The following is a 16,345-nucleotide window of genomic DNA, read 5'->3' as shown; positions in this document are numbered from 1 at the left end:
GGCCTGTTGGCCGAGTATCTCCAGTATCATATTTTGGATGTTTGGTTTATTATGCTTCCAGCACCTAAAACAGTATAAAAAGCACCTTTGTTCAGGTGTTTTACACAACATGCCAGGATGACACAGCATATCTTTATTTACTACTAGCTTTAACGTGTTGAACATGTTTGGAGTTTGATTTGTCTTGAGATAAGTTTTTCCACTTGATAGATCACCTCTAGAACTCATTTTCTTCAGTTTGGTACGTTTGAAGGCAATGATTTAAAAAAAAAAAAAAAAAGTATACACCATGAAAAAAGCTAGATAAACCTTAAACAAATCGAAAGGATTGTGCAAGTGCATAACTGTTAAGAAGCATACATTCCACAATCTCTAGTTTTTGGCTTTTCTGTATTGTAATGAATAAAATAAAGTATTAACAGACTTTTAAACCTTTATGTCCAAGTACAAAACACTGCTGCTCAATAAGTATTTTGTTAACCTAACTTCTCTCAATCATCAAGCCTTAGTGGCCATACATAATTGTTCATAATTCCTAGGTGTATTCACTCTCCAAGTTCTAAATCTTCTATTTCCTTTAGAAGTGCTTCCTCTTTTTGGATTTTCTCAATCTGCAAAAAAAAAAAAAAAAAGTGTAACAGCAAGTAATTCTAGCAACAAATTAAAGTGGTTCTAAAGCTTTAAAGCTTTAACGTTTTTTTTTACCTTAAAGTGGATGTAAACCCTCACATATAGAATTTTACATGCATATCTGCGGTCTTCAGCTTTCTACACTGTTTAGAAAGTGAACATGTTAGAATGTTTTCTTCCTTTTCCAGCACTGGGTGTAGTGTCTTGGCACACACTGTGTGACAGCCAATTGGAGGAAAAGCACCCCCCCCCCTCCACATAGGCAGAGGAAGAAACATGCAAAGCTGTGCTGCGAATAGACCAGCCCTCCGCTAATCTATCTCTATGCATCCACATCGACACACATTTTCAGCTGCTTTTTTCTCCTGTGTCGGAGAACTTGTCAGAAGTTATTATGCTGATCAAAGAGGAACAGAGCAGCAGAAAGACACAGAACTTAGGGCTTTGAAGAGAGTAAAGTAAAGAAGTAAACACTGCAGATATATGTGCCCAGGTCAAATTTCATGAATGGGGTTTACATCCACTTTAATGAATCCCCTGAATTCGATCCAGTGCTTGTGCTGCTCTTAAGCAGCTCTCCTGCTCTCACAGGTTTTGCTCCCGCTGCTGTCAGTCAGATCCTGTGATAAGGGAGAGCAGGGGGTAGGGCCAAGCTGCGTTGTGTCTATGGACGCAGGCAGAGTGACTCAGGATCGAGCCTGCAGGTGTGCCTCCATTGGAAGCAGCTTCCTATGGTGGCACAACAAAAAGAAGAGGAGCCATGAGCGCAAGTGGGGGACTCCAAAAGAGGAGGATCAGGCCAGCTCTGTGCAATTCTATTGCATAGTACAGTAAGTATAAAATGTTTATTACCCTTTCGCTGCCAGGTCCATACATCGTACGGACCTGACAGCGGGGGGGTTACACACACAATCCAGTGGCTGCAGCCACTGACAGACCGACTCCTCCCGGTCAGGTGAAAGCATTCAGGCAGCTGCACTCCAGTCTGATTGCTCACACACACCCTTGGTTCTGGCACCCGCTTGCCCATCTGCGGGCACGGAAGCTACATGGCGGGTGCCGGCAGATGGAGGGGAAGGAGAAGAGTGGACACGCGTCTGCTCTCCTCCCCTTCTTGTTGTGACCCGGAGAGCAACATCTATGACGTCACTTCCAGGTCAGCCTCTAGGTGTATTGGGGCTGCTATGTGCAAAACCACTGCACAAAGTATAACATATTTGTTATTAAAAAAACTTTACAAATTACTTTAAGGTCATAAACTCATTACTGAAATGGCTAAGCTTTCTACCTGAAAGGTACTAAGCAAATTAGTGTGCTCATTGCGATTTCTGTAAAGTACAATGCAAAATGTAATCCTTATTAATAGAAGACTAAACAGCCAACTCAAAATACTGGAATTCTTCACAGCAACATGCGCTTAACTGCCACCACATTACAAAAGCCCTCTAATATAATAACACTCGAGGTTAAAATGTATTGTGTATTTATCATAGACATTACCTGGTTCTTTTCTAACGTCTTGCCAGAAGCCTGGAGCTCTTTCAGTTGTTCAATTGCTTTCAGTTTCTGTCAAACAATAAACATATTGATACATGAATCTCACAGAAAGTATCTGAAAGCCTCACAGTCTCTGATATTAGAAAAACAATAGCACTGCCTACTGGAAGTTTGCAGGCACTGCAGAGCAAACATAACATGAATACAAAGTCACAGGGTATAGCTGTTTAAAGTTTTCTTCCAGCTACAAGGTTGTACAGCAGAGGTCAAGTAGTAGGCAATTATATGTATGGCTTGATAAAAGGCCCTGAGCATAAAATACAAATTCATGCCTCCAACCCTCCCCCCAGGTACGTACTTACCTCCACCAAGTGCTGCGGCCCATGGCTGCATACTAACACCCCAAAGACTTCAATAGGACATAAATGTACTACAGGACCAATGTCCTACACATGCGTACAGGAGGTTATTGCACAGGTGCGTGAAGCCCTGCACTAGATTTTTATTGGCTGGGCTGCAAAAATTGTAGGAGGCCACAGTTGTCAGAGGAGTCAAGTATGGACCTGTGGATGAGGGCTACAGGGTGACAACTGATTTTCATGCTAACATGAATTTTTAATTTAAAGCTCCCCTTCATCCCAAACTATTCATTTTTTTTTTTTTTTATGGGGGGGGGGGGGTAGAACCTGTGTTATGTTTTATTGCCATCTTTTTCCCCACTGGGTAGATTTAGCTCTGTCCTGATAATCACACAGGAGATAATGGGAGTCACCCTAGGACACAGGCAGCACTTCCTGTTTCAGTTTCCACACAGAAAGTTGGGAGACCTCTAAACAATGGAATACAAAGAACAATTAAAACCTAAACAAGGTTTGCCTATAGCTGGTTTTTGATCTAGTCACTTCACCACTGGCTGCCCTTTAGAAAACACACTTAAAGCCCAACTCTAGGAAAATGTAAAATTATTCCTTGCACTAGGGCTGTGCCCGCACCGCAAGGCTTAAAGGATATGTTTGTTTGTTTGGAGGTAAAAGAAAAATTGTGCAATTCTTTTTATTTTTCTAACAAGCCTGCAGAGCATTGTGCCTGTGATCAGCAGATCGGGAGTGCAGTCTCAGGCGGCTGCAGACTCTCAACAGAAAATAAACATAACAGTGAAGTCAGCACCTTAACCACTTAAGCCCCGGAGGATTTTCCTGCTAAAAGACCAGGGGGTATTTTGCGATTCGGCACTGCGTGACTTTAACGGACAATTGCGCGGTCGTGCGACGCTGTACCTAAACGAATTTGACGTCCTTTTTTTCCCACAAACAGAGCTTTCTTTTGGTGGTATTTGATCACCTGTGCGATTTTTTGATCACGCGCTATAAACAAAAACAAGAGCGACAATTTTGCAAAAATAGCAATATTTTTCACATTTTTTTATATGAAATTCCCCAAAAAAAAAAATGTAAAAATCAAAATTTTTTAACATTTTTGGCCAATTTGTTTTATCCTACCTATGTTTGGTAAAAAAAATCGCAAAAAGCGTATTTTGATTGGTTTGCGCAAAAGTTATCGCGTTTACTAACAAAGGGAAAGATTTTTGTCATTTTTGTTGTTTTTTTTTTTAACGCGTAATGGCGGCGATCTGTGATTTTTTTTGCGGTACTGCGACATTGCGGCGGACAGATCGGACCCTTGACTGACATTTTTGACACTTTTGGGGTTACCAGTGACATTTCTACAGTAATCAGTGTATACATATGCACTGTTACTGTAAAAATACACTGGCAGTGAAGGGGTTAACTTTATTTGGGAGGGAGGGGCTGTGTGTGTCCCTAGGGGAGTGATTCTTACTGTGATTGGCTGTGGCTCTAGCTGTAAGGACACTGATCAACGGATCTACATACTAGATCCGTGTAATCAGTGTCTTTACAGCGAGGAGAATGACAGGCAGCTTGTTTACACAAGCTGCCTGACATTCTCCCTCTTCCCCCGACGATCGCCGAGTGGCCGGCGGACATCGGGTCCGCTGGTCACACGCGCGGGGGGGTGCGTGACCGCGCGGGAGCGCGCCTCCGCGGGCGCGCGCTCGCTCCCCAGACCCTCCCAGGCTAGTGACGTTAATTAACGTCACTCTGCCTGGCAGGGGCTGACCGCCGCAGTAAATCTACTTGCGGCGGTCGGCAAGCAGTTAAAATAACTCAATTAGCAGCTTGCAAACAATGTGAATATACAAACATAAAAAAACATATGAAAAAATCGGATTTTTGTAAGATCTTACCGTAAAATCCTTTTCTCTTAGCTCATTGACAGACGTAGTCTTCTTGATCTAGGGGCAGTCCCAGAGGGTATATCCTCCCTCTCTCTGCTACAAGGCATCAGTTCTGTCACAAAGCAGCAACAGAGAATTTAACCCAACCCAACTCAATGATAGAGGGGCGGGTACTACGTCTGTCAATGAGCTAAGAGAAAAGGATTTTACGGTAAGATCTTACAAAAATCCGATTTTCTCTGTCGCTCATTGACAGACGTAGTCTTCTTGATTCACAAGAACTGGGACATCCAGAAGCAGTGCCACAAATGAGGGGTGGGATTGACAGAAATCAAAATCCAATCTAGAAGGCCCAACCGGTGCCAAACTAGAAGTTTTAAAGGCTCATTATAAACAAAGAATGAGACTCAAAAATTCCAACGGAAAAAAACCCTCGAGGTAGACCACTGGTCTCCTCAAATGGCGGCCTGCAAAACCTTGCGGCCAAACGAGGCATCAGACGATGCCATTATATCAACTTTATAATGTTTTGTAAAGGTATGCACCGACGACCAGGTAGCCGCCTTGCACACCTGGACCACTGACGCCTGATGGCGAAAGGCCCATGACGCACTAAGTGCCCGAGTGGAGTGCGCCTTAACAGGGAACGGGGGCTCCCGACCCTTAATAGAATAAGCCTGTACCACCGTCTGTCTGATCCATTTGGAAATAGTCGCGGCAGATGCAGGCAACCCCTTTTTGGGTCCATCCGGGACCACAAAAAGTGAATCCGTCTTGCAAAACGAGTCTGTCGTTTTCAAGTATACCCTGATCGCCCGGACCACATCCAAGGAGTGCAAAGCAAACTCCCGAGGATGACTGGGCTTAGGACACAGGGAAGGTAATACAATTTCTTCATTCAGATGAAATTCTGAAACCACTTTTGGTAGGAAGGATGGATTCGGACGAAGAACCACCTTATCTCTATGAACCACCAGATATGGGGAACGACAAGATAATGCGGCCAGTTCTGACACCCTGCGTGCAGAAGTGATAGCCACCAAGAAGGCCACCTTCTGGGACAACGTAGGTAGAGGAATCTCCCTAATATCTTCAAAGGGAGGTTTCTGAAGAACCGACAATACTAAATTAAGATCCCAGGGTGGTAACGGCGCGCGCACTGGCGGAGCCAGATGTCGCACCCCCTGGATGAAATTCCGCACCAAGGAATGAGTAGCCAAAGGCTTCAGAAAGAAGATAGCTAAGGCTGAGACCTGACCCTTGATAGTACACAAGGCCAGTTTCTGCTCAAACCCTTGTTGCAGAAAAGCTAATATTCGACTAACCGAATAAGACCGTGGACGGAACCCCAGAGGTTCACACCATGCAATGTAGGACTTCCATGTGCGATGATAAATCTTTCTGGAAGTCGCTTTCCTTGCTTTAACTAGAGTAGGAATAACTGAAGCTGACAAACCCTTGTCCTTCAGCACCTGGGTCTCAATAGCCAGGCCGTTAAAGCCAGCGATCGTAAAGCAGGATGGAAGATCGGTCCCTGAGACAGTAGGTCCTCCCTGAGAGGAAGTCTCCACGGGACGTCCGCCACCAGTCTGACCAAGTCGGCGTACCACGCTCGGCGAGGCCAGTCCGGAGCTACCAGGATTACTGGAATTCCTTCCTCCTCTATCCTGCGAAGAAGTCTTGGCAGTAACCCGAGAGGAGGGAAGGCATATATTAGCTGGTATTGCCCCCACGGGGCGATCAGTGCGTCTGCGGTCTCTGCTAGAGGATCGCGGGAGCGAGCCACGAATCTCTGTACTTTCCTGTTGAATCGTGATGCCAACAGATCCACATCCGGGGTGCCCCAACGTAGGCACAACTGGTGGAAAACTTCTGGATGGAGGGACCATTCCCCCTGATCCAGAGTCTGACGGCTGAGATAATCTGCCTGCCAATTTTCCACCCCCGGAATGAACACCGCAGAGATCGCTGGAACAAATCGTTCCGCCCAGCGAAGAATGCAAGCCACTTCCTTGGCCGCTCGGACACTCTTGGTGCCCCCCTGGTGATTGACATAAACCACGGCCGTGGCGTTGTCCGACTGGATCCGAACCGGGCTTCCCTGGAGCTGCTCGGTCCAGTGAATCAGACAAAGTCTGATCGCTCTCAGTTCCAATACATTTATCGGCAACCTGGATTCTTCCGGGGACCAAAGTCCCTGGACAGATAACTGACCGAGAATTCCTCCCCATCCGGATAGGCTGGCATCCGTGGTCACTATCGTCCAATATATTGGCAGAAATGACTTTCCCTGGCTGAGCATCGGAGACCGAAGCCACCAGACCAGAGACTCTCTGGTCTGTTTGCTCAATCGGATCCGATTGTCCAGGGATTCCGGATTCCGATTCCATCTGAGAAGAATCTCTTGCTGAAGAATTCGGGTATGGGACTGGGCAAATGGGACTGCTTCGAAGGAAGCCACCATCAACCCCAGAACACTCATGCAAGTTCGAAGAGAAGACCAGCTGTTGGATAGTAACAACTGGACTGCTGATTGAATCTTCCGGAGTTTCCCTACCGGAAGGAAAACTCTTGTCCTGACTGTGTCTAGAATTAGACCTTGATATTCGAGCCTCTGGGTGGGAACCAGAAATGACTTTTGCTAGTTCACCAGCCACCCGAATTCCTGTAAAGAAATTATAGTAATTTCTATGTTTTGTAGCAGGGTCTGAGGAGACTCTGCATGAAGCAGCAGATCGTCTAGGTAACCTAGAATCGATATGCCTCTTTGGCGCAGTAGTGCCAACATTGGGGCCAACACCTTCGTGAAGACCCGAGGTGCCGTGGCGAGACCGAAAGGTAACGCCACAAACTGATAGTGGTTCTCTTCTACGGAAAAAGCGTAGAAACCGCTGATGTCCTGCGAAAATGGGAATGTGAAGATAGGCGTCCTAGATGTTTATGGACGCTAGGACATCCCCTGGATGCAGGAAGGCTGCTACTATGCGAATGGATTCCATCTTGAATTTTCTTATGTTGAGAAAGGAATTGAGTGCCCTTAAGTCCAGAATTGGACGCACTTTGCCCTCTTTCCTGGGTATTGTAAATAGGTTTGAATAAAACCCCTGAAAACGTTCTGTCCAAGGAACGTGGACTACCACTCCTTGTTGTAGTAAACCCATGACTGCTCTCTCTTCTAGACGATCCGGGGAAGTCGGATATTGGAAGGGAAGAATCGCGCCGGTGGGAGAGATCGAAACTCGATCTTGTACCCTGACCTTATGACTTCGCAAACCCACTTGTCCGGGATTCTGGAAAGCCATGGATCCGGGAACCGGCGAAGACGTCCCCCCACCCCAGTTATGGGTGGGGGCGCACCTTCAGGCTTTGGACGATTTATCTTCAGGTCTGGAGGGGGCGGGCTTTTGCTTGCCCGACCAACGTCCCCTGAAGCCTCCTGAAGGAGCTTTGGAGGACTTAATTTTTTCACCCGCGGGACGAAAAAACTTTTTGTGAGCAGAGAAAGAAGGCCCTCGTCTTTGACGAGGTCCTTTACCTTTAACATTTTGCGGTAAAAAGGTGCTCTTTCCTCCCGTGAGATCCTTAATGATCTCATCTAAGTTGGCTCCAAATAGACGCTCTCCTAAAAACGGAATTTTTGTAAAATCTTACCTGTAAAATTCCTTTCTCTGAGTCCTCCGACAGTCGCCGCCTCTTCATATTCGTCACATATGGGGTATTAGACTTTGCTCCGAAGGAGTAGCTAGGCAACAGAATATGTTAACAATAAAGCTTTAACATATCCCACCCTCAAGGGGTGGTCCCCTCAGTCAATACCCTCCTACTTCCTGCAACCATATCTCAGTTTTAGTGGAATAGCAGTAGAGTAGAGTACACAATCAAACCCCAAAAGAGGGGCGGGGGCGGCGACTGTCGGAGGACTCAGAGAAAGGAATTTTACAGGTAAGATTTTACAAAAATTCCGTTTTCTCTTACGTCCTCCGACAGTCGCCGCCTCTTCATATTCGTCACATATGGGGACGTCCCAAAGCAGTGCAAACATGAGGGGTGGGAAACGCATTCGCGCCGAAAGGCAACGCAGTCTCCGCATCAAAGAAGGAACCTTACCAAAGGAAGGAACCAGCTGGGCAACAGCAAAAAACAAGTGCTCAACAGGAGCAACAACCCAGGAAAAGACAAAAAACCAGGGGATACAAAACTTATCCCAACAGCCAGGAGTCCCCAACAAGGGACCCTAGGGAACAGCCGCACTAAGAACCTTGCGGCCAAAGGAAGCATCCGCCGATGCCTGAACATCTACTTTGTAGAATTTTGTGAAAGTGTGCACGGTCGACCAAGTCGCCGCCTTACACACCTGGGCTACAGAAGCCCCATGACGACAGGCCCAAGACGTACTCAGAGATCTAGTCGAGTGCGCCTTCACAGGCACAGGGGGAACCTTCCCCTGCAAGGCATAGGCCTGTTCAATGGTCTGCCTAATCCATTTGGCGATGGTAGAGGCCGAAGCCGCCATGCCCTTCCGAGGACCCTCTGGAAGAACAAACAAGGAGTCCGTCTTTCGAAAAGACTCAGTCGACTTAAGGTAAACCCTTATCGCCCGAACAACATCCAGAGAGTGCAATCTCACCTCCTTCGGATGTTTAGGCTTCGTGCACAACGAAGGCAAGACAATATCCTCATTAAGATGGAAGTCCGAAACTCGTTTCGGAAGAAAAGAAGGATTAGGTCGCAAGACCACCTTATCCAAATGAATAACCAGGTACGGAGACTTGCAGGACAAAGCCGCCAGCTCCGACACTCTGCGAGCCGAAGTGATCGCCACCAAAAAGGCGACCTTTTTGGACAACATAGACAACGAGATCTCCCTGATCTGTTCAAAAGGAGCACGTTGTAACACAGATAGAACGAGATTCAAGTCCCAAGGGGGCAGAGGATCCCGCCTCGGGGGAACCAGATGCCGCACACCCTGAATAAAGGTGCCAACCAATGGGTTGGAAGCCACGGGACGTTGAAACAGAACGGCCAGAGCAGACACCTGACCCTTTATCGTAGCCAGCGCCAAACGCTGATCAACACCCGTTTGAAGGAAAGACAGCACACGGGACACCGAGTACGTGCGGGGTGAAAACCCCCTGGACTCACACCAGGCAAAATAGGCCTTCCAGGAAAGAGGAAGTGATGCTGCCAGGGCGCTTCTATGTAAGCCTATGGAGGCTACAAGAAAATGGCCGCCATGCATGTAAACCATGCGGCCGGAGCGGGTGTAGGCAAAATGGCGTCGTTTGGCGCCGAAACCGCCGCTCCACAGTGCATTAAAACACACATTACATTCCAATATCAGAATACATGTCAGATCGCCGCAGCGATCGCCGTATAGTGCCCAAACATGCCAAAAAAACATGCCCCACAGCACACAGCTTCTCACACTGACCAGTCTGACACACACAGTGTCATACAGCTCCCCCCCCCTTGCAGCCCACAGCATGCAGCCGAGAGATAGGGAGACAAGCAGTGTGAATAGAGGCAGGTTACACAGTCCCAGACTGACACCCCCCCAGACAGACAGGTCCCCACATAGATACACTTACCTCACATGGCGTGGGGGACCCGCACAGGCGAACAAGCCGCTGCACATGAGGCAGGGAGAGTCGCAATTCAAGACGCACAAAATGGGGGTTAAGAAACCGCACAGCGTCCAGTGAGGTAGCCACCTCACCAATCATCCCTGCACCGAACAGGGATGGGTCGTTCACTGTGCCAGGAGCGTTACCTGGCTGAACGCTCGATGGCAGACTGGGAAGCCACTGACCCACGACCTGCGACCAGGGGGATCAGCCCGAGACCCAGTCCGCATGATCCTCTTCGTCCGAAGAACTAACTAACGCTGACAAAATAACAGCTAAATAAAGGTAGAGAGAAAAACTCAAACAAAATATTAAAAAGAAGAAAGAGTCTGGGACAGAAAGTCCCAGCACAGAGAGAGCCAGCCACTCCTGACAAGCTAGACATTAAAACTGAGATATGGTTGCAGGAAGTAGGAGGGTATTGACTGAGGGGACCACCCCTTGAGGGTGGGATATGTTAAAGCTTTATTGTTAACATATTCTGTTGCCTAGCTACTCCTTCGGAGCAAAGTCTAATACCCCATATGTGACGAATATGAAGAGGCGGCGACTGTCGGAGGACGTAAGAGAAAAGGGGATATTAGCCAATGCTTTTTTGGAACCTTGGTCGGCTAACCAACCTTTTAGCCACAGTGTACGCCTGAGAACCACTGCTGAAACTGATGCTCGCGCCAATAATGGAGTGGCGTCTAACGCCGCATCACACACAAACTGTAACCCCTGTATCATTTGTTCCAACAAATCTGATACCGCCTGAGGGACTTCTTCTAAGTCCCGGCGCAACCACTTGGTCCATTCAGTTACAGTCTGCGAAACCAGTCCAATAGCAATTATTGGTCTGAAAGCTGATCCAATCAAGGAAAACATGGTGCGAGACATAGCTTCTATCTTGCGATCCACTGGATCTTTAAAAGACGGGGCGTCTTCTAAAGGAATAACCGTGGCTTTATTCAATCTAGCAATTGGTGAATCCACCACAGGTGGTTCTGTCCATTTCTTAATGAGGGTTTCCTCAAACGGATAACGCCTGTTAATGCGTTTAGAAATAGCAGAAGTGCGTTTTGGCAGACTCCATTCTTCTTTGATTGGATTGCCAAAACATTTGGGCAATGGAAAAACCATCGCTACTTTGATGCGTTTTTTAGTCCCAAAGGGGATTTCAGTTTCAGCTATTTCCGACGGAATACCCTGTAATCTTAAGGTTTCTTGAACAGATACAATGAGTGCGTTTACCAACGCTTCCTCTCGGGCTATGGCTGATGCCGAAACATCCTCCTCACTGTCTGAAGAGACAGTACCCGAGACACCAATCCCAGATGAAGTACCTGCAACTGCAGAAATAGGCTCAGATTCTGAATCCGAAGTTTCAGATAATAAGGGGTTAGGCGGGGGTAGCTTTCTTGCGCCCTGTCCCTGACAAGCCACTTCCACCCGGGACACAAAAGTTTCCATAATAGCTGACAATGATTCAACCGTCAGTGGGGTGTTGGAGGATCCTGCAGACACCTCGAGGGGATCCGGTGGAGATACATGAGTGGCAGGGTCCATGTTAATTCAGGACACCTCTGCCAGAAAAAACAAAAACTTTTTTTTTTTTTTTTTTAAATAAAAAATACCTCTTTTTTTTTTTATGTGTATCCCCCTAGCGCAATAGCGCCCCTCAGAGTACCTGCTTCTCGATCCCCACAGAGAGAGAGAGGGACCCTCAAGGCTCACCACCCGATGCAGAGAAGTTTCCAACCAACTGCAGTCAGCGTCTGTCTTTTACAGACTGGAAAGAGCTGTGTTAGTTTTCCCGGGTAGAAGGACGTGGCTCCGCCCCCTGTGTATGCCTTCCGGCGTTCCCAGCTCTCCACGAGGTAGCTGGGCTCATCAAACATGGCCGCCCCCATACAGGAGACAATAGACTCCAAAAACATGGCGGCCGGCGTGACCTGAGGACATTCATGCACCCGGTCTACGGCAAAATGGCGGCGGACTGCCGAAATCGTTTTTCCCAGCACATCCACCTGCATCTCTGCTAAATGGTGGTTTATCGATCTGCAGAAGGTACACTACAATTAAGGTAGGATTATACCTCCTATGTTTGCTGTAATACTACAGTCTGCTGGGTAGAGTGTTAGCTCTCAAACCAAGTCCACTTCCCACCAAACACATGCTGTATTTACAAGGGGGACTTTTAGTGTCAGACAGATACTGACCATGTATGGAGGGGCCCATAATTCATACTGCCTAATAACGAGGAAAAAAGGGAACGTATACTCACCATACCGAACCGACAGGCACCCTCTCTTCACAATACCCTCTCCACCGGGGTGGGGGGTTGTGGACCACTCCGGACGCCTCGACTCTCTGGTTCCTGGCGTCCAAGCGAGACTTTTAACTCGCAAGGTCAGTCCCTCCAATGGGACTCCGTCGCGGCCGACCCAGCGCGGAGCTCTGGTCTGCACGAGCTCGTAGGTAGAAACCGGGGTGACCACTGGATCTCAACATCCAGCCCGTCGCCCGGCCCCGCATACTTACATGAATGTGTCGCGGCCGACCAAGCGCAATGCAATGGTCTGCGCGCGCTCGTAGGCCGGCTGGGGTGACCACTGGTGTCGTCCAGTCCGGCGTATTTGCTTGAAGATCTCACAGGAAAAAACACTGGAGAAAAAACTACCTAAAAAATATTTTTTCTAAAAAAAAAATCTTGCCAGGACCAGAGATCCCAGCAAGGAACTTAGGTCCTTACTCCTGACTAGACAGAAAAAAACTGATGCCTTGTAGCAGAGAGAGGGAGGATATACCCTCTGGGACTGCCCCTAGGGTGGAGCCAGAACGTTTTTTTCTTTTCTGCCTAGTCCTACTCCTGCGGAGACAACATAACCCAGTTCTTGTGAATCAAGAAGACTACGTCTGTCAATGAGCGACAGAGAAATATAGGTTGCAGAGCTTAAACATAAAAATGGTGAACATATATGTGCATATATAATGAAAAATATATATGATGAACTCAGTCCATAAAAAACTAACAAAATAGAACATCACTTACATGAAAAGCCACCAGAACCCACAATAGAACTGGTGGCTAGGACCTCTGGCATGTAATTCCTCAGGAGGCTCCTGAGGAAGGGTCTTTACGCAAATCGGCCGTAGAGCAGTATTATATGCCAGAGGTCCTAGCCACCAGTTCTATCGTGGGTTCTGGTGGCTTTTCATCTAAGTGATTTTCTGAAGCTTGGACCATTGTATGGGTTTTTTCTTTGATTTTAAGTTGCTTGCTAATAAATACTACACTATGGAAGATTTTGCTCTCCTTTATGCCTACTGATCTAATTTCCTGCTGGTTTGGAGCACTTGAAAGAATTACCTCCGGTGTATATCCTCTCTTCTGATTTGCTTTTGGCTCAAGACACGACGTTACACTATAAAAACGCATTAGCTGTCCTAATAAGACAGCAATATGGTCTGGTGAGTGCGCATTTCTGTTTTTGGGTGAAGAACCACTGGTGGAGGATTGATCATTTTTACACTGGTACTGATTATCTTTTATGGACTTATTTTGTTAGTTTTTTATGGACTTCATCATATTTCCATTTTATATCCATTTTATTTAATTCATTATATATATTTTTCATTATATATGCACATATATGTTCACCATTTGTATGTTTAAGCGCTGCAACCTATATTTTTCAGACTCTCAACAGAGCTGTCTGCTCATACTTTGTACAGGCAGGCAACAGGAAGATCAATGGTCTACCAGAGCGCTCAACAGCACCTCTGTAGTACACTGAGAACTACAAGTCATCAACCGTAATGGCTGATTTTACGTGCAGGCATTTATTCACAGGAAACTGAATAAATGACGCAGCCCTGTGGGAGGAATTTTGACAGTGGGTGCAAGGAGAGGATTCCCCCAGACTTCAGCAGTAGACTGTCCTTCGGCGTCATCATATCCAATCCAGGGCTATGGACCCCGCTTTACTCTTTGCACTAAGAGGCTAAGAATATGCATGCATTATACATACTAGGGGGAAGTCAATGGTGGAGAAGGCTCTGGGTGTTCTGGTAGATCATAAGCTTAATAATAGCTTGCAATGCCATGCTGCAGTTTCCAAAGCGAGCAAAATCCTTTCTATTAAGAGAGGTATAGACTCCAGAAAGAGATATTATTTTGCCCCTGTACAACTCATTAGTAAGACCTCATCTGGAATATGCAGTTCAGATTTGAGCAGCAGTTCACAAAAAGTAAAAAATCGGGGAACTGGAGAAAGTGCAGAGAAGAGCAACCAAACTGATAAGAGGCATGGAGGAGCTCAGCTATGAGGAAAGATTAGATGAACTGAATTTATTCTCTCTTGAGAAGAGAAGATTGGGGGGGGGGGGTATGATCAACATTTATAAATACATAGGTGGTCCATATAGTGAACTTGGTGTTGGGTTATTCACTTTAAGGTCAGCACAGGGGGCAAGAGGGGGCACTCTTTACGTCTAGTGTAAAATGGGATTTTTCACTCACCATAAAATCCATTTCTCTCATGTTCATTGAAGGACACAGCTCCAGATTCTTAACCATTGGGTTTTGCTGCCCCCTACAGGGGTAGGACACTAGGCAGGAAAAAAACTTGACTACGCCTATAGAGCAGTCCCAGAGAGTATACTCCCACTTCCTAGTATAGGTACTCAGTTTTGGTACAAGCAGTGTCAGAAGAAAGAAACCCAACTCCATAGAGGGGCGGGGGTGCTGTGTCCGTCAATGAACATCAGAGAAATGGATTTTACGGTAAGTTAAAAAACCCATTTTCTCTTTTGTTCATTGACGGACACTGCTCCTGATTCTTCTTAAACCATTGGGACATCCCACAGCAGTGTCAAAAATGAGGGGTGGGAAACAACAGAAAAAAATTCCCAAGGCTAACCATAGCTAACCAGGTAACATGGAGCTCAACCATAAACAATTGGAGCACACCTGAAAAACAATACACCCTCAAAGAGGACCAGGTCCTCTAAACAGCAGCCAGCAAAAACCTTGTGGCCAAAAGGAGCATCCACAGATGCCAACACAGACACTTTACAAAAAACTCTGTAAAAGCGTGCACAGACAACCAGGTGGCTGCCTTGCAAACCTGCGTTGATGCTTGATGACGAAAAGCCAAGGAGACACCAAGCGCCCTAGTAGAGTGCGTCTAAACAGGGAAAGGAGGAACCTGACCCCTGATGTCATAGGCCTGAAACACCATCTGATCCATCTAGAAATGGTCGCAGAAGAAGCGGACAACCCTTTATGAGGTCCATCTGTGAGCACAAATAGAGAGTCTGACCTCCTAAAAGACTCCATAGCTGCCAGGTACAGCCTAATTGCCCAAACCACATTCAAGAGATGCAAGGCAATTTCCTTCAGATGTTTAGGCCTGGGACACAGGGAAGGCAACACAATGTCTTCATTCAAATGACAGTCAGAGACCACCTTAGGAAGGAATAACAGACAGAGGCAAAGCACCACCTTATCCTTGTGAATCACCATAAGGTGAATGTCAGGATAACGCCGTCAGTTCCGACACCCTGCATGCAGAGGTGATAGCCACCAAGAAGGTCACCTTCTGGGGCAGCGTAAGCAGGGAAACCGCCCGAATATTTTCAAAGAGTCAGAGACTCCGCTCGCAGAAGAGGATCGTCCAGTTACCCCAGTACTGCGATCCCCTGCTAATCAAACAATGCCAGCACTGAGGCCAACACTCATAAGAAGACCTGAGGTTCGGGGGGTAAGACCAAAGGTAAGCGCAACAAACTGATAATGCTCCTCGTTCACGGAAAAACATAGGAAGCCCTGGCGACCAGCACATGTTAGAATGTGCAAGTAAGCGTCCTTGATGTCGATAGAAGCAAGAAGAAATCCCCCTGATGTAGGGAGGCCATTACCATGTGAATGGACTCCATGCTGAACTTCTGTACTCGCACAAAGCAGCTTAGCAACTTGAGGTCCAGAATTGGAGGTTCCTTGCTGTCCTTCCTGGGGACTGCAAAGAGGCTTGAGTAAAAAAACCTTGAAAATGTTCCAAAGTCGGAACCGGAACAATCACCCCCTTGAAGTAACAAGTCTTGCACTACCCCAAATAGACCCCATGAGCGATCTGCAGACAAGTGCAGGTTGGGAAGGAAAAAACCCTTTCCGGAGGACAAGACTGAACTTGATCTCGTAGCCTGACCGGATAACTTCGTGGACCCACTTGTCCTGCACCAGGGAGGTCCATGGATTCATAAACCAGAGAAGACGTACCCCAACGCCAGATATGGGTGAGGGCGCCCCTTCATGCAGAGGCAGCCTTGTCTGCAGGTCTGAAAGAGCCCGCTC

General features: G+C 47.0%; 1 protein-coding gene across 1 annotated transcript in view; it reads right to left on the bottom strand.

Moving 5' to 3' along the window:
* Window positions 1-373: 373 nt before the first annotated feature.
* EIF2A (eukaryotic translation initiation factor 2A) overlaps window positions 374-16,345 on the bottom strand; it is a 138,280-nt gene continuing 122,308 nt past the window's right edge. The window contains exons 13-14 of the mRNA XM_082248882.1: window positions 2,131-2,196; window positions 374-611 (exon numbers count right to left, since the gene is read on the bottom strand). Coding sequence (XP_082105008.1) covers window positions 546-611; window positions 2,131-2,196 — 132 coding nt within the window. The 3' untranslated portion in view covers window positions 374-545. The remainder of the gene's footprint in view (window positions 612-2,130; window positions 2,197-16,345) is intronic.

Source organism: Pelophylax lessonae (assembly GCF_965119305.1).
Source record: "Pelophylax lessonae genome assembly, chromosome: 3".
NCBI lineage: Eukaryota > Metazoa > Chordata > Amphibia > Anura > Ranidae > Pelophylax > Pelophylax lessonae.
Note: the sequence above shows the minus strand (reverse complement) of the source record. Positions and strands in the feature narration are given on the sequence as shown.